This window comes from Crinia signifera, chromosome 5 (genome assembly GCF_055691185.1).
Source record: "Crinia signifera chromosome 5, ASM5569118v1, whole genome shotgun sequence".
In the NCBI taxonomy this organism is placed as follows: Eukaryota; Metazoa; Chordata; class Amphibia; order Anura; family Myobatrachidae; genus Crinia; species Crinia signifera.
Window position 1 is genome coordinate 290,018,978 of NC_139221.1, and position 24,720 is coordinate 290,043,697.

Genomic DNA, 24,720 nt, shown 5'->3' on the forward strand with positions numbered 1-24,720 from the left:
GTATAGAACCCCCATCGGTGAATGCAATAATCCTTTGAAAATGTGGCAAAATATAAAGGGGACCCAACAGGGATATTCTTCCCCCACAATCAATTAATCCACCATACCCAATAAAGACCATTATTGGATATCCAATATAAGTGTGCACCAAACACCGCAGGGATTGGGAATACTATACACATCAGAAGATTCTGAGTTTGGCTTAAATCTAACAAACACCTATACATAAAAGTATCCCCACTATCTGTGTATAGCACTAGTATCAGTGAATTGAGATAGTGCATAAATCTTTAAATTGTGGGAAAAGGATTAAGGTGATCAGGCCTACAATACCTACCTAAGACCAACACCAGATCTCCCAATTTGAGTGTACATATCATACATACCAAGGGATTTGGGGATTGGCCCAACCTGGTAACACCCATTATCATACACGGATCCAGGGATATCAATCCATTTAAATAAGAGACATCAGTGACACTCATATAGATCACTCAACTTTTCTTTGTATCAATACACCTACCCGTGGATATCTGTAATAAGACTAATATAAGTCATCGGATACCGCAAGGGATATATGTGTAAAAAATAAATAATAAGAGAGTGTATCTTCACAGTAGAGGGCATTGCATGTTGACACCGCACGTGCAGTTTTTAAAATCACTGTACTCACCGTTTTATGTTACATGTTAGTCTGTATATTTCGCAGTTTTAAAAGAAACCAATAAAAAGTATGTTTTATGTGTAAAAATTATTTTTTCTCTTTTGGTGCACCACACCTTTGACAATCCTTACCCTGTCTTTTGATATACTCGATCATGGAAATGTAACATGCTGGAAATTCTTGATTCAACAATTCCAATCAAAAATGACTGAGATCATTGAGTGGATCATCAAAATCCAGATTTGGGGGTGGGATGGGTTGTGATTGCATAATTGAAGATTTCCAACATGTTGGATTTTCCTGACTCCTCGAAACAGGCATTAGCAAAATGGGAAATTGTTCCGATACTCATACCAGAGGTATGAGCCCCATAAGTCTTCATGCTGTTGTTGGTAATGTAGCACAGCAATTATCATTCATAGCAGCTACTGTGGGTGGGTATTTAATCTCACTTCGCTATTTCCGACGTGGGAAATAGCAGCGGGCGCCTGTTCAATGCTGTCTTTCCCGAGCATTGAACAGGCATCTCGGCAAAACAAGCCCGAGTTTATAAAAGCAGTCGGGTCCATTTTGCCGAGAATGGCCGTGGATTGTCAAGATCACGGCAGTATCTCGACGATCCATGGACATTTATCGTGGACACGCCCCCTTTTCTTCGTTTGGCAGGCGGGACTTTGAATCCCGCCTGCCGAATATGAGTCGAGCGGCCCGAGAATGGGCAAGGGTCCCGACTGTTGGGACGTCCCGACAGTCATTACCTGGGATTGAAAACCCCCATTTATATGTGACCTTTCAACTTGCTGTAGGTTGCAAAGTCACATCAGTAAGTACATTCATTAAAGGAACATCCTGTACTGCAACATGGTTATAAAGAAAATCTGGACTTTCAAGATTACTTGTCTTATGGACGTGTTAGTGTCACTGAGGTGTTTGTATAGTCAGACACTCAATCAGTCACACTGGAGCCATAATCAGACTGCAATTCAGCACCTGCAACAGGGCTGGTGCAAGTTTTGATGTTGCTACTGATTGTGGCATCTAAATATGCAACAGGCAACATTACAGTTTACAGATGCAGACAGTCCTCGAACAGTCAGATGCACAGATGAAGACCAGCGAAAGGCATTGTAGTAGCTTCTGTGTAAAGTCACAGATGGAAAACTGTCAAAAGACCCAATCACCGCCACATGTGAGTCCGCCTCTGACTCCATTCATTCTGTTTTACATGCATTCACTACATTGTCAATATCAAAATATTGGAGCCTATCATCTGGTGCATGAGTAGCTTGTGATTGCTTTGTTACTAGCATGTAAGCAACATGTATACATTCTTATATTCTAGCACTCACTACAGTGCATATATGAAGATATGTTTCCACGCTGTAAGTTATGGTCTAGAATTTAGCACATTGCACCAATTTCCTCATTGATTTCTTGGTAGTAGGGACCGCTGTCCTGTATGTACAGACAACACGGGACATCACTAATGACCCGTGGCAGTGTGCATTGTTCACTCCTGAGGAAGCCGGAAGTTACTTATCCGGGGAAACGCGTTGAGTCAATTAAATTGAGACCCCCATACCGACTGATTTTCCACCTCCATTCCTGAGAAATATAGAGCACCACCTGAACCTGGATCAAGTTTCTAACATAATTTGGGATACTAAGCCAGTTCCCTAAAGAGACACACCAGAGAAGCCAATGGTCGCCATCAGGATCAAATTTGCTTCCAACACATTAAGCATAACATCTCCAGCTCCACATTTCTTCCAACTCTGGAAAGGACACAATCTTGATTCATACAACGGACATCAGTGGAAGGATTTCCCAATTGGTAATATACAATACCTATATATCTGGGCTACTCTGTGACAACTGACTTTTTATCAACCCATGAAAATACCACTCAAAGTCACTTTGTGACCCATTCCCCCATCCTTTATTTTCATTTTTATTTTTAATTTATTCATTACTTCAGTTGTTCTATTGATTTTTACATTTTGTATGATTAGAGTTAATAGATGTTTATCATTTTATACCATCTGGAATAATTATTCAGCCAGCGCTGGCTTACCATATTTATTTCTCCTTTTGATAATCAGGGTATTGACAACCCCCCAGCCAGCTGCTGATAATAGCGCACCCCACATTTGTTTTTTTTCTTTCCTATTGTTAACGATATAGAGCCTGATTGATCACGATCAGTGAATTTGCAGATGAAGCAATGACTGCGCATGTGTGCAGATCGTAATAGCGACAGAAAACGAGTATGGATCATAAACCCAATGTGGGCGTAGGTTGGCTGACAGGAAGCCGGCGTTTGGGGGTGGAAACCGGACGTAGTTTCAGGTGTCAGAAATAGTGCAGGCATGTCCAAGCTTTTAAGGGAGCGTCTGTGACGTCATTGCGGGTCTTGATCAGCCAGTCTCTGTTGCAGATTTGTGGAAGGGTCGGAGCTACTCACATTTGCACAGACTGGAAAGTCATTTGATGGTTCGGGAATTGCGTTGGATATCGATCTGGGATCATTTAGAAATCCATTCTCAGATTTTCACAAGACTTTTTTTCTGTCTCGGCGATGGCTATCTACTTGCAGTCATCTGCAGAACAGCAGTCAGGTCTGAATCAGGCCCATGGTGCATATACACTAGATGATATGCACGGAAATATCATTAACCATGCATATCGGAATGCAGTCACACTGCGCACACTCCACAGTACCTCTATGAAATTACTTACATTGAGGATTTATTTGCAAAGTTATTGAGTCAGTTATGGGGAGCGGTGGCAAACACGTAGACGTGTCACAGCCCATTTTCGGGGTGTTACTCAGCCTACATCTGTGATCTTGTGCGCAGTAAACCTGACGTTTGCAGATGCTGTCTTTGACGTTGGTCCGGTGGGCGCCTAGATATATTTAGACGCAGTTACAGAATTAGTATATTGGCCCTTATTCTGATCGATGCGGATATTCCCGCTTGCGTACGGGCCGCCGATGTTTATCTTCTGCGCATGTGCAGAGGTCACTCTGCGCATGTGCAGGCGATTTCGTCGCAAGGATTCTCTATACGCCGCACAGGGGGCGTAGAGGGGCGTGAGGGGCTACTTATCCTCATTACCCTATGCATACGCCCCGCGTTTCATGGGCGTTCCCATGCAAACGCGGGACGTATGCATGGTAATGAGGCCGTGACGCGTGGGTACGGGGCGGGCATCTGACATCGCCGGATGTCAGCTGCCCGCCCCCATACAAGATTTCACACGGACAAGTGTCCGTGTGGTCTTGTGTTGCGGGACCTGGTGGAGCGTGCGGCCCTGCATTCGATGTTCGGCGACCATCGAATGCAGGGGCTGCTCCCACCATGGAGGAGGCGTATCCCCGTCCAATTTCATGCGGATCGCCACATATCCGTGTACGGACGACAGGTGGCGATCCGTATGGAAGGCGGGGATTCGCCTGCACGGTCGCGGCCGCATATTCTGATCGGGCCGCACCGATCAGAATAAGGGCCATTATCATGATCTGCGAATGCATTAGTGCACATCTATGAATTAGGCCCTTGGGTTCTCTCTTGGGAATGCATGGTAATTAAACCAACTTGTTTATTTAGATATTTGTGAAGATGCACGTTACTGGCATTGGTTTACAGAGCAAAATGGCGACATTAATGGAAGAACAGACTTTCCTACTGTATCTGCCATTCTGTGGAATTAAGTTCAGTGACAACGATCCTGCACAGTGCGGAGGAGGCGCACTAATGCCGCTGTGGGAGTAACAAGGCTTCAATTTACTGGTAGAGATTTCTGAAATGAGATAAGCGTTAGAGGGAATTTTTCGGCTATTTCCTCTACAAAATGATGCCGTTTTCATGAAAATCGGTTCAGAAGTTCTTTGCTCCAATTTGGAACATACAGACAACGGGTGGGATGTAATGCCAGGCAGGATGCTGGCCGAACTTTGATTTTTTTTTTTTAAAAGGGCAATCACTAACAAGGCAAAACCATGCCTTGTAAGTGATTGCCTCTTTAAATATCCGAGTTCGTCCGGCATCCCACACGGCCGCCCGGCTCTGGGAACATTACATCCTGCCCATCGTTTTTATAATATTAGTATAGATGAAATCACATTAATAAGTTAGTTTTTGTGAGCATCACAGATTGATGTAACCTATGCTTTCCAAGCTCCAACAAAACAAGTGATCCCGAATTCAGGGAAATCTGTTGACCTTGTAAAGATTGCACTTTCTGTCCGTCATCCCTTAATAGAGATAAACCACATGAGCTGTAGTATAAAGTTCACTCGTGATATTTCTAAAAGACTCGTGTTTTGCAGAAGGCACAAAAGTTATTATGTGACTCATGTTTTCTACAGAGATTTCGTTCACTCCCAGGGAAACACCGCCATAGGGCAATCAAGTAAACATATCACAGAGTGGAAATGGTAGTATAGTTGTTCATTTATCTAAATATATATAAACTTACCACTGCTGCAGATATTCCGAGACCTTATTCTTCAAACGCAGGATGCGGACAGATCATTTAAAAGAAGAAAGTAAACACATTTTAATTGCAATCTTCAAAAAAAAAAGAGTTAATCACCCGTAGAGAAACATGTTTACTTCCTTGTTCTACACAACATGTCAGTAACCACAGAAACGCCATAAGCTGAAAAACAAAACAAAAAAAAAAAGTTGCCTTTATTAAAGAAGTTCTTCCATCCAGAAAACCATGCTGTCTCCTGGTAGAGGTGTGGGGAGAAATGAGGAACAAAGACCAACATACCTTCCAACTTTGAGGCAGACGGAGGAGGGACGCTGGGACGCACAGGGAAAACTTTGGGGCGTGGCCTAACTAAAAGGGTGTGGCCTGTACTCACTATGCTCCCGCGAGGCCCCGTTTTCACCGCTGTGGGGCATGAATAGACGCTGTTCCCGCAGTAACAGGGACAGCCTTATTCTGCACTGGTAGAGAAAGGTAGCCTTAATCTCTGTCCTCAAGATGGAGTTTAAGTCCAAGTTTAAATTTCAGATTTTAAGAAAATCGATGCTTGAGCATAGGTGACTTAATTGATTGATATGTTTGATTTAATTATCCGTGCTCAATCATGAATATCATTAAACATCATTAAAACAGCCAGCCAATCAGCTCCTAACTGCCAGGTTACAGGCTGGGTTTGAAAAATGACCGTAAGGAGCTGATTGTTTATCACTTTTTTGAAGCTTGATACATCTGACCCCAAATTTGAGAAGCACTACTCCAACAGTCCTCTTGTTACTGAAAGCCTGAAGGTGAGGTAGGTAAATTTGGTGGCGGTTACTGCGCTTATCCCTCTGTATGTGGGGCAGCTTAACTGAGTGGTCCGTGCTCAAATTATGGGTTAAACAAATAGTAGTTGTTAAGCGCGCACCTAGGTTGTGTATTTATATGCAAGTACTTTGACAAAATGCTGGTGTTTATGAGGAAAATTACTTTTTGTGCAACAGAAGTTAAATGTTCTCCCGTGTATGTGAGAATGAGTGACAAAATAGCTGATAGTGTGAAATCAAAGGTGTTTTTATTTAAAGTTGCAAACAAGTGTACATAGAAAATAACTGCAATCAGGGTGGGTGATGTGAGCCTTGAATGAGCCCCTTTGGGGGAATTTGGGTGCCAGCAGGTCCCTTTTTACCATAAGCCTGGAAGGTTTATGTCTCATACAGGTGGGGGTGGTGTGTGGGCTGCCAGTAATAAGCCCTTGCGGGTGTAAGGGGTCAGCAGAACCCTTTAACCATAAGCCGGTGGGCTTATGTCTTATGTCGGCAGATGTGATAGTGGTGGGGCAGGGGGGTACAGGTACAGTCCAAGGTGACAACACTGGTAGTGGCTGGAGGCAAAGTCAATGGATACTTGGTGGGTTGCGCTGGGTAGCGGCGTCCCGCTCCCAGGAGTCTTACCCACGTGATCCTCTTGCAGAGTGGTACGCAGCGGTGCTGTGCTGTGATCCCTGTCTGCCAACGCCAGTCCGAGGTGAGGGATGCTCACCCGGCTGGCTGAGATGTGCGTGGCCGCTTGGCTGGGGATGCGGCCTGCTCGGACGCGACTTCCGGGTTGGAAGGGGACGCGACGCGACTTCCTGGTTAGTCGTGATGACGTCACTGCGGGAACGAACGCTCGACTCCGGCTAGGAGGAGACTTTTTGTAGTATAACACTGGATGCTTTGAAGTGCTGTGTGATGATGTCCAACGCGTTTCAGCCACTGAGGGCCTTTATCAAGGATTGATAAAGGCCCTCAGTGGCTGAAACGCGTTGGACATCATCACACAGCACTTCAAAGCATCCAGTGTTATACTACAAAAAGTCTCCTCCTAGCCGGAGTCGAGCGTTCGTTCCCGCAGTGACGTCATCACGACTAACCAGGAAGTCGCGTCGCGTCCCCTTCCAACCCGGAAGTCGCGTCCGAGCAGGCCGCATCCCCAGCCAAGCGGCCACGCACAACTCAGCCAGCCGGGTGAGCATCCCTCACCTCGGACTGGCGTTGGCAGACAGGGATCACAGCACAGCACCGCTGCGTACCACTCTGCAAGAGGATCACGTGGGTAAGACTCCTGGGAGCGGGACGCCGCTACCCAGCGCAACCCACCAAGTATCCATTGACTTTGCCTCCAGCCACTACCAGTGTTGTCACCTTGGACTGTACCTGTACCCCCCTGCCCCACCACTATCACATCTGCCGACATAAGACATAAGCCCACCGGCTTATGGTTAAAGGGTTCTGCTGACCCCTTACACCCGCAAGGGCTTATTACTGGCAGCCCACACACCACCCCCACCTGTATGAGACATAAACCTTCCAGGCTTATGGTAAAAAGGGACCTGCTGGCACCCAAATTCCCCCAAAGGGGCTCATTCAAGGCTCACATCACCCACCCTGATTGCAGTTATTTTCTATGTACACTTGTTTGCAACTTTAAATAAAAACACCTTTGATTTCACACTATCAGCTATTTTGTCACTCATTCTCACATACACGGGAGAACATTTAACTTCTGTTGCACAAAAAGTAATTTTCCTCATAAACACCAGCATTTTGTCAAAGTACTTGCATATAAATACACAACCTAGGTGAGCGCTTAACAACTACTATTTGTTGAAGGTGAGGTAGGGTAGTAGGCTCCATAGACACCTATGTTAAAGTTTAACATGGGCGTCTATGGTGGGAACTACCTACAGACGCCCATGTTAAACTCATAACATGGGCGTCTATGCCCGCTCCTGATTGGCTGAGGGAGGACCCGGTGAATGACATCACCGGGGAATTCCTCCACCTTGGGGAGGAGCTGCAAGTATAAACATACTTGCGGCTCCTCATTTTAGTTTGGATTCGGGTCAGCTTGTTTCTTTTTTTTTTATTTTACACCCGTGAATGCCTACATGGAACGAAGAGGACGCGATCTACGATGGAGGAGCTGGTGAGTATTGTCAACACCACTTAGGTCAACAGTCATTAGGTCGACACCGTTGGGTCGACAGGTGGGAAGGTGTCTAGGTCAACATAGGTGAAGGTCGACAGGTGTCTAGGTTGACATAGGACAAGGTCGCCATGGGTTTAGGTCGACATAGCGTTAGGTCAACATGGGTTAGGTCGACAGGTCGGACATGTAGCCATTCGATCTTAGTACATTTTCCCTACGTCTGGAGAGTATGGAGGGTGATCTAGCTCTGCAATCAATTAGCATGTTAGAGTAACCAGTTGTAGTTTTGCATTTTGTTTTTGCAAAACTAAACTGAAGCTGAATCAGGCCCATGGTCCTATACCTTGACACTACTTGGGATGTGTCTGTTTTTGGCAAAAGGGGACAAAACGTGGCCAACTCTAGCGTCCTTTAACGAGATTACAAAAAAGATGGCTACTATACTTAGGAAATTATCTCCCCTCTGATGACACCCATTATCTATTAAGACAGATTTTAAGCAGATTTTTAATGGAGATAAAAAGGCACAACTGTCTGGAGTATAGCATGCTACCAGTTTTACCCTTTTACACCAAAAATCCCAGATCCGACCCGGCATGTGGAACAAAGACCCAAGCCAAGTCGGATCCGGGATTTACCCGCAGTGTAGATGGAGGCGGCGCTTGGAGATGACATCATCTCCAAGCGCCGGGACCGTGGTCATCCCCACCGGGACCGCTGATCGCCGTGCTGGGGGCAGCCCAGCACCAAGGTAAGCTGCCGGGCTGCCCCCAGCCCCAGTGCACCCCCCAGCCGTCATCTGGGAGGTGAATGGATGCCGCACACAGGCATCCATTCACCTCCTCCCCTGCCGCTGGTGCTGTCTGCAGAATATAGCAGACAGCAGCAGAGGCGGTGTGTACCCTCGTCCAACCTGCGGACGCTGCGGTCTGCAGTTTGGACGTCCCCCATTCACTTAAACGGGAGCTGGGTCTGATGACCCTGCGTAACCGTTTATACTGTCTTTTACCCAGGTCCTAGCTGTGTTCTACCCAGGTCAGGACCTGGGTAGAAGTCCTGTGTAAAGGGACACGGCGTGACCCTGACTTTTGCGGCGGTGTAAAAGGGTTATAATACACAAGTCTCATGGAAATTCTGAGGGCCAGACAACTATGCTGTCAGCAAAACCTGGTTGACAAAGAAGCATATACCCTCCCCCCTTCTCCTGAACACTTCAGACCTGATGCCCAATGAAGATATATCTCTTTTTCATGACTTTACTAATGGCTAAATGAGCATTTTGGAGCTATCAGTGTATAAATGATTGTTAAGGAAGAGTCTTCGATTCATCTTTTATTTTTCTGATACAGTTTAAATAAGTAAAGAAATGTCTTTGTTGCTACAGTATGGCCTACCAGAATTACTTCTGCAGCCAGTTTAACCCTTTAAGTGCCAAGTGAATTTGTCAAAATTGGTGTGAAAATGACCAAGCAAACATTTTTATTCATACATTTACCTAATATAGGAAATATAATTTTTTTTTACACATTTTTTTATTTGAATTTATATAACAAATGTGAGCGACGCTGGCATTTTTAGTGGATATTTTACACATCTCTCACAGAGATGTTGGCATTCAAAGGGTTAATATTCTCCTTTGTATATATTGATGTCAATTATGACTTCGGAAATTAAATATAAAACATACACACATACATGCGCTTTACAGTAAGAAATGGTGTATACAGTATATATATATATATATTACATGTAACATATACATCCGATGGATGCTATTGCAAATATGGTTTTAAGCTGCGATATATTAAGTACTGGTTAGTCAAGGTTAAATAATCACAGGGGGGAATGTATATGGAAAGGGGTAGGCGCAGGAGAGCACCTCCTTGCCAGTAGTCATTAAATAGATTGCCTCAAGGTAAATGATGCTATATAGGACCACACAGGGGAGAGAGAGAGAAATGTGTGTTCCCTATTTTGGGGTATTTGATGTTATTGTTGTTTTTTCATATTACTGGGGATGGGAATGGGAGGGAGGGAGAAGGATTAAGCATGTCAAGGGGGAAGGTGGGCATGCAGGGTGTGGGGGGGGAGGGAAGGTATGGAGGGGAAAAGATTAGGTTGATAAAATTATGGAGAAAGGGAGCCCTATGTTATAACGGAAAAACTGCTGATATAATATTGATAATTCCTCATTGTTTGCCTATAGGAAAAGTGGATGTCAGTTAACCATAGTTTCCTCTCATGGAATGTGAGGGGAATGAATAATAAAATAAAACGATCCCTTGTCATGAGGTATATACGCCAACAGGCAGCAGACATAATATGCCTACAGGAGACCCACCTGGTAGGGAGTAAGGTGTTAGCTTTAAAGAAACCTTGGATAGGCTGGGCCTACCACTCGACTCATACCTCCACCTCCAGGGGGGTCTCCGTGTTGGTACGCAGAGGTGTGCCGTTCGCTGCGGACAAAATCATAATTGATCAATGGGGAAGATATATTTTTATTAAATGTCGGATTGGCCCCAGGACTATGCTGCTAATATCGGTGTATATACCACCACCATTTAGCTACGACGTACTAAAAGCAGTGGCAGAGTTCTCGGCACTATATCCTAGCGTTCCTATTGTTATGATGGGCGATTTTAATAATGTAATTGATCCTATGTTGGATAGAAAGAGTGCAAGGGGTGGCGGAAGGGTACCCCGGAAAACAGGATTCTCGGAAATGATAAAAGAAATGGGGCTACGAGATGTCTGGAGGGAAAAATCCCCGGGGATACAACAGTACTCCTGTTTTTCAAGCTCTTTTGACACCTTCTCGAGAATTGATCTTGTGCTGGTGTCCGAAGAGCTGAGCCCGAACACCCAGGAGGTCGCTTATCTGACAAGGGGCATATCAGACCATTCCCCAATAAAGCTTAAGGTAGATTTGGGGGAAAAAAGGGGGTACACATTCTGGAAATTAAATACATTTTGGCTAACACAACTTGAACCAGGGGAGAAATTTGAAGCTATGTGGGCGGATTTTTTCGCAACTAATAATGGTACAGCACCAATAGAAGTAATATGGGATGCGTTTAAAGCCAGCGTAAGGGGAAACTTAATAAGAGAGATATCGGGCCGTAAGGCCTCATTTCGAACTAAAGAAGAGGAATTGGAGGCGAATTGTCGCACCCTGGAATTAATATACCTGCAGAATTGTACGGATGAAAATAAAGTAAGATGGAGGGAAGCCCAAGAGGCCTGGCGACAGTGCCTAGTAGAAAAGGGGAAAATACGGGAATTATACTTAGGGCATCTTAGGTATATTGAAGGGGACAGACCTGGGAGCTTTTTAGCGGGTATTATAAGACAGGACAGGGTCGCAAATACCGTAATAGAATTAAATATAAAAGAAGGAGATCCAGTCTATCGGACATCAGAGATAGTAGAGGAATTCAGGAAATTCTACTGTCAATTATATCAATCTAGTCAGACATATACCCCAGCAGAAATTCGAGGTTACTTAGCCAATATAGAGCACCCGACTCTGTCCCCAACTTCCAGGGAAATCTTGGATGCACCTATAACCCTAGAGGAGATCGACGCCGCAATAACGTCGATCCCGGGAGGAAAAGCGCCAGGAATGGATGGGATACCCCAGGAACTATACAAAAAGCATAGCAGGTTTTTTCCCCTAGGTTCCTGACCTTGTTTAATGAACTCTACTTACATAAAAAGCTCCCTGAATCAATGTCAGAAGCCTTAATAACAGTAATCTTAAAAAAGGATAAAGATCCTAAAGAGGTAGAATCCTTTAGGCCAATTTCACTATTAACAAATGATGTGAAAATTTTAGCTAAGGTCCTCTCAAAAAGGCTGAATCAGGTGTTAAGTGAGGTGATACATACTGACCAGGCCGGATTCATGCCGGGGAGATCTACAACCTCCAACCTGAGAAGATTGTTCCTGCATTTACAAACCCAGCAGGAAGGGAGGCAGGACGCGGCCGTTATCTCACTTGACGCGGCCAAAGCCTTTGATACCGTCGAATGGAGCTTTTTATGGGAGACTATGGAGTGGTTGGGGATCGGCCCAGTGTTCATTAACTGGACGAAATTATTATATCATTGCCCCGCTGCAAGAGTCTTAGTTAACAACTATATATCCCCTAGGTTTGAGATCAAAAGGGGAACACGGCAGGGTTGCCCGTTGTCCCCGGGACTCTTCGCCATGGCCATCGAGCCCCTGGCATGCCTCATAAGAGATAGTACAAAATTAGGGGAATAAATATTGGAACAAAGGAAGACCGAGTAGCGTTGTACGCCGATGATATTTTACTGTTTGTGCATAACCACCTTGAGGCAGTGCCGGGGGTGGTGGGGATGGTCGAGAGATTCGGGAGATATTCGGGCCTTAGCATCAATTGGAGCAAGTCTTGCATCCTACCCTTGGAGGGACCGTGTCCTCCACCAGAGATAGCCCCAGCCCCGTTAAAATGGGTCGAGGAATTTCAGTATCTCGGGATACGGGTCAATAGAGATACCTCAAAATTTGAGGTGTTAAATTTAATCCCACAAATCGAATATATAAAATCTAAAATAAGACTTTGGGGGCGACTCCCACTGACAGTGACGGGGAAGATCAATCTAGTCAAAATGATAGTACAGCCAAAGGTCCTTTATGTGCTACAGCACTCCCCAATATATCTCCCAAGACGAATTTTTCGCATGATAGAGGGATCAATATCATCATTAATATGGTCCAATAAAAGGCCGAGATTAAAATTAGAGACGTTGACCCGGCCAAAAAGTGAGGGAGGGCTGGCGCTGCCGGACTTTTGGCTGTATTATCTAGCCGTACAAATGACCCATCTAAAAGCAATCATCCATAGTGGAACAGAAGATGATAGTTTTAAAGAAATAATAAGTATTGTATCCCCAGGACATACACCTCTACAGATGCTATTGAGCGGCAACATGAGACGGAAATGGCCACCAATTATCAAGCAGATGGTTCTGGTGTGGAAACAGGCTGAGGGACTGTTGGGTAGTCAGGGAATAGACCCGGAAACACCGCTGAACAACTCTAGAGCACTGATAGAATTGGGGAAACTACAAGTGGGGAGGCTATGGGGACAGAAAGGGGTTAATGCTCTGGGACAATTATATGAGAATGAGGAACTAAAATCCTTCCAGTCCCTTAAACTTGAATTCTCCCTTCCCAATAAGTACCTGTATAGTTACATGCAGTTACGGCATGCTTGCAATACCCAATTTGGGAGGGTTAGCCCGAAACTAGAACATGCGGCAACCAAAAGGTTGTTGAGGAAGTGCCCTGGGAGACATGAGATATCCTTTCTCTACCGGGCCCTCAGCCAAGAAACCCACAAGGGTAACCTAGTGGAATTAAAAGCTAAATGGGAGGCAGATTTGGGCCCTATATCCGCACAGGAATGGCAGGAAATCCTTGCGGACATACGACTGGCAACTAATCAAGTGAGCCAGCAGCAAATCCAGCTGTTTATTGTACACAGGACGTATATGACATCAGAATTATTATACAGGATAGGAGGAAGGGATAATACTAACTGCCCTAAGTGCACAAACAACGTAGGAACTTTCTGGCATTTGCTTTGGGCTTGCCCACAGGTGGCTGAGTTTTGGGAAGGGGTAATTAAAGAATTGGTAGACAGAGGAGTGCCTAGGGAAATATGTACACCTTCCGCTTGTGTATTATCTAATATTAAGAAAGGATCAATGGAAAAGTATTTAAGATTGTTTGTCATTATAGCGTTCACCCTGGCCAAGACATGTATAGCCCGGAGATGGCTTGCTGAAGAGGGCCCTGATCTGGAAACATGGAAGGCCCTGGTGACCGCTACAATGTTACATGAAAAATGTACCTATATGGCAAGGGGGAAAATATCTACCTTTTTTTTTTTTATATATTCTTTATTTAGATTTTTCAGAATAATTACAGGCAATACATGTCATTTTGGCATTTGAAACATATATTTGGCAAGGAGTGACATCTTTTCTTCAAACAGTATAACAACATATAAAAGTGCTGTAATATGTCTTTAACAAACAATAAAATCGGTAGAGAAAAAGGAAGACAACTACTCTGGTTTCTTCTGACTGGTGCAAGAAAGGAATTGCGCTGGGTATTTGCAAGCTCCTTGCTTTGTGTCTTCATGAACATTGGTACATACATGACATAAGGGGAAGGGTATGAGGGGGAAGGACTGAAAGGTTAGGGGAGAGGGCAGCAGGGCGGGCTGTCGTCTTACATGCATACAGAAGAGTTGGTTGTACTTGGGGTTTTCGGCTACTTTGTCTGTGCGGCCGAATGGTGCACTCTGTCAGGGGGATGCCGAGTCCCGGGGCATATAGCTTCTATATGATTCTGAGGATTTAAAATTAATCCAGGCTAGCCAAGTGGCTTGATAGTCGGAATACCTTTCCAAAGCTGAGTAATATATGTCTTCCATGGACCTATAAAATTCTATCCTCTGAAACCATTCCCAAATCCCCGGGGGGTCTACTGACCTCCAATGTACTGGTACTATTGCTCTCGCTGCATTGTTAAGGTGTCTGAGCAGGGATTGTTTGTATTTTGCTATGGGAATGGTGCTGTGGGATAACAGCCAAAAATCAATGTTGTCGGGGGCCGGGTAACCTATTATTTCCGAGGAGAGCTGGATGACCATTTTCCAGAAGACCGCTATTCGGGGGCAGTCCCACCAAATGTGTACCAGTGTGCCCCTGTCACTATCACAGCGCCAACAGAGGGGGGAGACTGATGGGAAGATCTTATGTAGTAGGGGTGGGCAGCGATACCACCTGGTGAATAGCTTGTACTGCGTCTCCACCACCTCTAAGCTCGTGGAGCAGCGGGTCATGGTCTCGAAATATCTACCTTTTATAAAGTATGGAATAACTGGACAACGTAAAGTGAGGTTTTGTCTTTATTAAGATGAGGATTAAAGCAACTAGATGGATAACATGAGGCTGGAAGGGGAATGTTAGAAGACTGAAATTAACCTAATGGGGAGGGTGGGGGGAAGGAAGGTAGAAATTAGCTCGTTTTCTTTTTCTTTTTTCTTGAGTTCTTTCTAAGCCTCTTGGGAAACGACAAGAACAAATGAGGGTAATGTATGCCTGAAAGCATGCCTAAAACTGTTGAAGACGGGATCGGGTAGCCTAAAATAAGCAGGGGAAATAGTAAGAAACGATTTAAATTAAGAAAATAAAACAGTTCTCCCAGAACGATGTGGAGAGGATCACCTGGGTAACACATATGTAAATTGAGGGGTGAGCTCCACGATTCCCGAGGATAAAAGTAGATTAATAAGGGGACACAATTAAATCACATATAGTTATTAATATTGTTGTATAGAATTTATTGTATTTATTGTATAAAGTTTATTTACACTGGAGCAAGACCAAAAGAAGGGTCAATATATAGAGAATAAGTATAAAGTCTGAGTTCAGATTAATAGAACACAATTAAAATATGTAGAATGAAGCACGATGATTATGGAGATAGAACTAGAGCACTTATCACGTTAAAAGGTACAACCCATAGGCACAACTAATTATTAAATAAGATACAATTAAACATTTGATTTGAATAAGAATATTTTGAAATGGGATAGAGTGGAGTTCATCCCCCGATACGTGAGAAACGTGTAAACCACGTTAATTGTGAAAATGTATTGAAGAGACTGTGGGGTGAATTTATGAAGCTTGGAGAAGTGTTATCTATCCCCATAAAGAACGTTATGAGCAAGGTGATAATGGTTCAGCCAATCAGCTACAATATGTAAATTGACAGGTAAGAGCTGATTGGCTGAACCATTATTACCTTGCTCATAACGTTCTTTATGGGGATAGATAACACTTCTCCAAGCTTCATAAATTCACCCCTCAAAACCCCCGGAAACAACAGTTTGGGCAATGCCCTGAAGGCATATGCTGTTTTTAAGAATGTAAGTGAAAAATAAAATAAAGTTGAAATATTTAACATATACATCCTTTTAAATGCAGGTGTGTGCAACACTGATAACTTCAGCTTGCTGTCAATCACTATCGATTATGGTCCATTTGGATTCATGGAAAATTATGATGCTGGTAAGATACGGTACAGTTATTTCCTGGTGTTATTTACTTACGACTTCTTTCATACGTTTTTAAAAACATTTCTCTAGAACAGTGGTTCCCAAACTGTGTGCCATGGCTCCCTGGGGTGCCTCGGGACACTTGCAGGGGTGCCACGGGTTGGTGGACCAGGACCAATTCAAATTATTTATGATCAATTATTTCTGGACAAAACCAGTGCTGGTGGCTTCAATCATAAAATATATGGACAAACAGAAGCAAATCCTGCCCTTTAGTAGTAGTAGTAGTAGTATTAGTAGTAGTAGTAGTAGTACCACATAACTGAACTTAAGAAGCACATATAAACACAATCTACTTAATTTTATATATATTTATTTGGGTCTAGGGGTGCTGTGGAAAAATTCTGATACTCTAGGGTGCCGTGATTCGAAAAAGATTGGGAACCCCTGCTCTAGAACATAAATGACAGCAAATACTGAAAATCTGTGAGGCTTATGTCTTTCTAAGAAATCTGTAACCTTCACATTGCAGAGTGGAATCTACTGAAGTGATAGCACTATGTCTACATATTTATTTATTTATTAATAGTTACACATATTCCGCAGCGCTTTACAGAGAACATTTGCACATTCACATCAGTCCCTGCCCCAGTGGAGCTTACAATCTATATTCCCTACCAATTTTGTTGGGAGCCAATTAACCTAACAGTATGTTTTTGTATTGTGGGAGGAAACCAGAGTACCCGGAGGAAACCCACGGAAGTACGGGGAGAATATACAAACTCCACACAGTTAGAGCCATGGTGGGAATGGAACCCATAACCTCAGCGCTGTGAGGCAGTAATGCTAACCATTACACCATCCGTGCTGGTATCTTATATATCTTATGCCATGGAAAGCTGCTGTAATTAGAGATCTGTCAAAAGATTGCCCTGATTATCCCCTTGGCGTTTAACCATGCTGGCACTGCGCAATGCTCTGCAACAAATCCTGCTCCATCTGTATCTTGTATCTAACAGGGTTACCTAATGAAAGTTAGGGAGAAGACAGAGATTGAGCGCCGCTGTACTGTATGTCATGGAAGCAGCAGGACTAAATCAGTCCCATTAATAGTATAGAACATGCCGACACGTGTACATTTCTTCTCATAGCAAATGCTCACAGCTGAGATTCTCTCCATGATTATCATCATCCAGTTGCCAGAGTCCTTGCCTGTGCTAGACTGCCGTCTCCTTCCCAATCTCCCCTAGTTTCTGCTTACTCTCCTTGAGTTATGTTGGTATCGCTAGGTCTGTATATCAGATCATTCCTGTAAATTGCAGCAGTCATCATCTGTGGTCTCTGCGGCGACACTACCTGTTGGGGATTATTATTATTATCATTTTATTTATAAGGCGCCTCAAGTGTTTCTCAGCGCCGTACAAAGGAGCAATACAGGGAGACAAAACTTGGCATAACATAGAATAAATAACAAAAATAGAGTACAAATAAAGAGCGCCACAGTTCAATACACATTACAGCTTAAGTATAAGTAGTGAGGACTCAATCAACATACTACTAGAGGCTTGATGCCAATGATGGAGATGAGTATGCAGACGAAGATGGTCACTGAGTGTTTGAGTATGGGAGAGCTGTGAGTGAAGTGTGAAGAGAAGAGGGCTTTGACAACAGGATGGAAGAGGGCCCTGCTCGGAGGAGCTTACAATCTAGTAGGAAGGGGAGACAGACAGATTACAAGAGGTGCAAGCAAGTGGGTGGTGGTTAGATAGCAGGATGTAAACAGGCAAGGGGTCGGAGAACCAGCTAGGTTATGCAGTGGAAGGGTACGCTGTGATGAATAGGTGAGTTTTCAGTGCCCGTTTGAAGCTTTGCAAGGTCGGGGAGAGTCTAATGGGGCGAGGCAGTGCGTTCCACTGAAGGGGTGCAGCATACTATGAGATAGGTTACCCGTTGCGATGGAATGCTGCATGTTGGAAACACCTTGGCTGTAGCTAATGTCTTCCCCGAGTAGCACAATGGACCTGTCATTGTTGTTATTCTCTTATTTTAAACACACAAATAAATCATGTCCTATCGCACTAATTTCATATTTCGTACAATTTTGAAATGGCACATTAGTATTCTATTTATATGTCGTTTTTTTTTTAATACCCATTTATAACTTGCATTTACCTGTTCTGTCTCTGTATCAGAACTGAATATTATTGCTATCTGTTTGCAGATAGGAGGCCCTGCTTATTTGTTAGTTAACGCAACAAAAGTCTTTTCCTGAAGAGTAGAAAAAGTTTTGTTTTTTTAATCCTATTTCCAGTTGTCTGCGAGGCACAAGAATGCCGGATACTGCGCCTCTGGCACAGAAGGGTTTAACATATTTTGAAAAGAAAACAAATGTTTTAGATGATAGATGAGCATCATGTTCCTGCAACAACTTACACACATAATACTCTGTTTAGCATAACAAGAAACGTTTATTACTGTATGTACCACTAGCAATCAATTGCTTAACAGCTTGTGACTGGAAGTCGGACAGTGGTGAAGACCATCTGGAGTTCTGTAGCCCGTCCTGTGCAAATAAATACAGTGCAGACTGCAGTGCTCCGACAGGGAAGGTTGAAATTCCATCTCAGTTATCCATTTGGTTATCAAGTCAGAAATAATGTCCATTGTAGAGAAGGCTGTCTGGACTATTTATTTGAATTACCGTTACTTTTCCTTTTACCTCGCTGATACACGGCCTGTTTGCTTTAAATAGATTATGTTCCAAACACATCTGACGATGAAGGGAGGTACAGGATCGGAGCGCAGGCCGATGTTGGAATGTTTAATCTGAACAAGCTGCTTTTAGCTTTGAAACCCCTTATGGACAACAGGCAAAGACAGCTGTGAGTAATTCACCCTACAGTATGTCAGTAACACCCTGATGCTGTCTACCTCTTCAGTCCTCAGACATGGGCACTGCGGCATTGTGGGTCACTGGTGTGTGTGTGTGTTCTTTAAACATGTTTATAATGAATCCTTGGGAGGGTTATGACAATTTAGAAAATGTTAAGTTGATAAATGACCATTGACAGATGGAAAACGCTGTTTATAGTTGTAAAGAACGACTGATCCATATTGGCAATATCGCAAACCGGCTCCCCTCGCTGGGCGCAGGGGCAGCAGAGCAGCAGCACCAGTATACAAGCTGAGGAATGCAACCGGAGATAGGGGGTTATTCTGATTCACCTGGAAAGGCACAATCACTCTCTAATGGACAAAACCAAGTGCAGTGCAGGTGGGGCTGATGTAACATGTGCACGGAGAGATAGATTTGGGTGGGGGTGTACTTCAAACTGATATCTACTGTATTCTGCAGTGTAAAAAATAAAGCAGCCAGTATTTACCCTGCACAGAAACAACAAAACACCCAAATCTAAAGGTGGCCATACACCTACAGCAGTGGTCAGGGAACTCAGTCCTCATTACGGATTCAGTACTGAATCCCGGCGGTCGGGATCCCGGTGTTCAGAATCCCGACGCCGGAATCCCGACAGCCGAAATGCCGACAAGGGGGGGACGTGGATCGCCCCCCCTTGCGGGCTCGCTGCACTCGCCACGCAGCGGGCCCGGTGCCTCGCTACGCTCGGCGTGCTAATTTATTCTCCCTCCAGGGGTGTCGTGGACACCCACGGAGGGAGAATGTGTCGGCATTTCGGCGGTCGGGATTCCGGCGTCGGGATTTTGAACGCCGGGATCCCGACCGCCGGGATATTAACTGCATCCCCTCATTACACCACACAGTGCATGTTTTGCTGGTAACCCAGCAGGTGCACAGGTGTACTAATTACTCACAGACACATATTATAAGTAGAGATGTGCAGACTCGGATTCCAGAGATCCGAGCCCCCACGAACGTCATCATTCCGAGCCCGGTTCCGAGCAGCGCTCGGAGATTCCCGCCTGACTCGGGTCCGTCCGCGTGGTCAGAACGTCATCTCCCGGCGCCGGATTTCGCAAGGCTTTAAAAGCGGCTGCTGCGCCCGCCATCTTCACTCCAGTCTAGTAGTGGGTTGGGAGAGGGTGTGTTGGTGCTGCTGCTGGGGCTTAAACTTGAGCTTGACCTTGAACGCAATATTTTTTATTCGCTGGGGCTGTCTCCCTCAGTGCTGCTGTGTAGTCTAACTGTGTACTTGTAGTACTACTGTCTCCTCTGTGCGGTCTAACTCTGGTGTGCTGTGCTGTAATTATTTTATTCGCAGGGGCTGTCTCCCTCAGTGCTGCTGTGTACTCTGTTCTCCTCTCTGCTTAGGGTGGGCTCTCCCTAGCAAGGAGGACAGTCTAACTGTGTACCTGTAGTACTACTGTCTCCTCTGTGCTGGGGCCTACCTCTGGTGCTGTGCTGTAATATATATTATATGAACAATTAATTATATTATATATAGTCCACTGGTGCTGCCTGCACTGAATCTGCCAGTATTATTTAGTTACTCAGTCCACTGTTGCCACTGGCAGTGCTACTGCCTACCTAGTGTACCTACCTAGTACATACTAGGCTGATATATATAATTTAATAAAAAAAATAATACTAGTGCTGTGTGGGACTGTAAAAAATAATTCCATGCTGCTGGTGCACTGACGTGTGCCACTGGGTGCCACTGCCAAGCAGTACCTAATAATAAAATGAATTATTATAAATTCTGCTGGTGCACATACTAGTATTTCTGACGTATCTACCTGTCTGGTGCCTTATACTGCCGTATCTACCGCTGCAGTGCCACTCTTACATGAGCCATGTGTTTGTGCCGCACTCTTGTGTGGCTTATCATAGTTATCCAGCTACCTCAGTGCAACCTTTTGCCCTAAAAACAATATTGTGAGGTGTGAGGTGTTCAGAATACACTGGAAATGAGTGGAAATTAATATTATTGAGGTTAATATAGCGTAGGAGCAAAAAAACAACAAAATTCTGAGATTTTAGCAGTTTTTATGCCTTTTTAACAAATCAGAACCCAAAACCCAAAAAATCCAAACACAAAACACAAATCCAAACCCCGAAAAGTGGCCGGTGCACATCCCTAATTATAAGGTCCGCAGGTGGAGTTAATTATTTCACTTGTGATTCTGTGAGGAGACCAGCAAAACATGCACTGTGTGGGGTAATGAGGACCGAGCTCCCTGACCACTGCTTTAAACCTTTAAAATCCATTGTGCCCCATAGGTGGCATATCAACCAGTCCCTTAGAGCACATGTTCTCAAAGTCGGTCCTCAGGACCCCACACAGTGCATGTTTTGCAGGTCTCCACTCACAGAATTAAGTGAAATAATTAGCTCCACCTGTGGATCTTTTAAAATGTCAGTCAGTAATGAGTGCACCCTGGATGTGGGTGGGGTTTGCTTCAAAGTGAGATCTATATTGCAGTGTAAAAATAAAGCAGTCAGTATTTTCCCTGCACAGAAACAAAATAACTCACCCAAATCTAATTCTCTCTGCACATGTTACATCTGCCCCACCTGCAGTGCACATGGTTTTGTCTATTTGAGAAGAAATTTGCCTCTGAGAGTGAACCAGAATAATGCCCATATTTTCCAGATGTATAACAATTAGGAAATTTTAGAAGAGAAACAACAGAAGAACTCCTGATAAGTTACTGTGGGGGGAAACAGAAGGTAGCCTCTATAGTCCTGATAGTCTTCATAACACTCATTAAAGTTGTTTGTTAACTGTTGGTAACTGTGGGTAACGGGTGTTAAACACAGTGGGCCAGATGCACTAAGCTTCAAAAGGGATAAAATGGACAGTGATAAACAGCCAGCCAATCAGCTCCTACCTGCCATGTCACAGACTGTGTTTGAAAAATGTCAGGAAGGAGCTGATTGGTTGGTTGTTTATCACTCTCCATTTTTTCACTTTTGAAGCTCAATGCATCTGGCCCAGAATCTGTAAAATCTTCACGCTGTCATGCGCTTATAGGCTTGCAGCAGCCATTAACCCCCATGTTAGCTGGGGGTAATTATGAATAAGGGTGCACCACTGTGTGACATAACATGGACATAGGTAACTGAGAGGTTGGATTTGGAAGGATCAATGGTGGATTTTCTGATACGGGGAAGAATGTGTGGGATGTTGTATAGATGGATTGTAATGACAAGATGATTATAGTGCGAGACACACCCCTGTAGGGCTAGACATGACCCTCGGTGCAGATATCCCAGAGTGCACACTCCAGTTGTGGAATAGCCCCAAGATAGATAATTGCACACACTTACACAGGGCAGAAGTACTTTTCTGCATTTGTTAGATGAAAACAAGGCTTTATGGGGCAGATGTATGATGTGTCGATATGGGGGAGAAGGGTATCAGCGCACGTTATGTGCACTGATACCGCTTCTCCCCCATGTATGAAGCGGCCGGGATGCGGTAATGGACAGGGGCGCTATGCGCCCCTGTCCATATCGGCGCTGCTATCAAAATGATAGCAGGCCGAATGTATGAACGGTCAGCATCGCTGACCGTTCCGCACGAAGCCGGGTTTGGCTTCGCCAGCATCAGGCTGGCGAAGCCCTATCTAAACAGCAGGGACAGCACTGTTCCTGCTGTTAGGTCTGGGCTGCGCTGGGGATCTCGCGTGAACAGCGAGATCCCTCGCATGCCCAGTGCGGCCGGCCAGGAGACAGGAGATAGCGCATCAGTATTAACTGATGCGCTATCTCCAGAAAGGGACATCGCCGAAGGGGGAAGTTAACGCTCCCCCGCTTCGGCAGACAAGATGTTAATACATCTTGTCGATGTCCCTTCCTGCTTCGCCTCGCTATTGAGGCGAAGCAGGAAGTATCATAGCGCCGCCCTTGACATCACCTCCCCCGCCCAGCCAGGGCTACAGTACACGCCCACCATCCACCATTTCTCCACAGCCACCATCCACCATTACTCCCGCACCCCCCCCCCTCTGCCAGAACCCCCCCCCCCAGACACCGGCGACCTCCCGCGATTCATGCCCCCCGCAACCCCCCCTCCCGCGATTCGCGGACCCCCCGCGATTCACGGCACCCCTGCGCCCCCCCTCCCGTGATTCGCCACGCCCCCTCCCACGATTTGCCGCACCCCCCTCCTGCGATTTACGAACCCCAGCCCCCTCCCGCAATTCACAGCACCCCCCCTCCTGCGATTTGCGGACCCCCGCCCCCTCCAGCGATTCGCAGCACTCCCGTGGTTTGCGGACCCCCTCCCGCGATTCACGGACCCCCACGGCACCTCCAGCGCCCCCCTCCTGCGATTCGTGACCCCCCATGATTCACACCCCTCCCGCGATTCACGCCCCCGATTCACAACCCCCCCATGATTCACGCCCCCTCCCGCGATTCATGGCACCCCCCGCACCCCCCTTCCGCGATTTGCGGCCCCTCACGACCCCCCCATGATTCATTACCCCCCGAGCCCGCCTCCCGCGATACACGGCCCGCCGCCAACCCCCTTCGCTCCCTCCCTTGATTCACAGCACCCCCGCACCCCCCTCCCGCGATTTGCGCCCTCCACGCCCCCCTCCCGCAATTTGCAGACCCAAGCCCCCTCCCGCGATTCACGGCACCACCCGCGGACCTCCTCCCGCGATTCGCGGGCCCCCCGTGATTCACGGCACCCCCGCGCCCCCCCTCCCGCGATTCGCCACGCCCCCCCCCCACGATTCGCCGCACCCCCTCCCGCGATTTACGAACCCCTGCCCCCTCCCGCGATTCATGGCACCCCCCTCCTGCGATTTGCGACCCCCCCTCCCCCAATTCACGGACCCCCATGGCACCTCCCGCGCCCCCCCTCCTGTGATTCGTGACCCCCCGCGCGATTTACAACCCCCCTCCCGCGATTCTCGCCCCCCACGATTCACGCCCCCCCCCCCCCTCCCGCGATTCACGGCACCCCCCCTCCCATGATTCATGACCCCCCCGCGCCCCACTCCCGCGATTCATGGGAGGACCAGATGGTTTCCCTACATCAATGGCAAAGGAGAACCGATCAAGTTTAAAAAAAATGTAAGGTGCCGGGACACGGAACATAGCTCCACCCCCCCCCCACACCCGAAAGTCCCGCTACCGAGTTCTGATTGACCCACGGCTTATTCAGTCAGATATAATGGATGACCATCGATAGCTGCAACAATCGATGGTTATCCAAGTAATATGTTACTATCGGCAGGGTGCAAAATGGCCATCAATGCCAACCATCAATGGCGTCTGCACCAATGCCCATCCCTACTCTGCAACAGCCAAAAACCTTTACTAACCCCCCATGCCCACACACCTCTATCACTGCCCTGCCTCCTTCTTCTGCCCCGTAACTTCTGCCAGTGGGGACCTGCTCACCCTGTGTTGCCCACATTCCCCTATCATGCTTTACCACCCAGCCTCCTGCTATCATGCACCCTAACTCCCACCCAGTAGGAGGAGACACTGACTCCGCCAGTGGGGACCCGCTGACCCAAGAACACCCTACTATATGTTTGCGCACACACACACACACACACACACACA

At 45.9% G+C, this 24,720-nt stretch overlaps 1 protein-coding gene across 2 annotated transcripts in view; it reads left to right on the forward strand.

Moving 5' to 3' along the window:
- LOC146081180 (protein nucleotidyltransferase YdiU-like) overlaps positions 1-24,720 on the forward strand; it is a 67,094-nt gene that overhangs the window by 28,734 nt on the left and 13,640 nt on the right. For both annotated transcript variants that reach the window (XM_083189228.1, XM_083189229.1), the window contains exons 12-13: positions 16,147-16,230; positions 18,970-19,099. In XM_083189228.1, the coding sequence (XP_083045354.1) occupies positions 16,147-16,230; positions 18,970-19,099 (214 nt within the window). The remainder of the gene's footprint in view (positions 1-16,146; positions 16,231-18,969; positions 19,100-24,720) is intronic.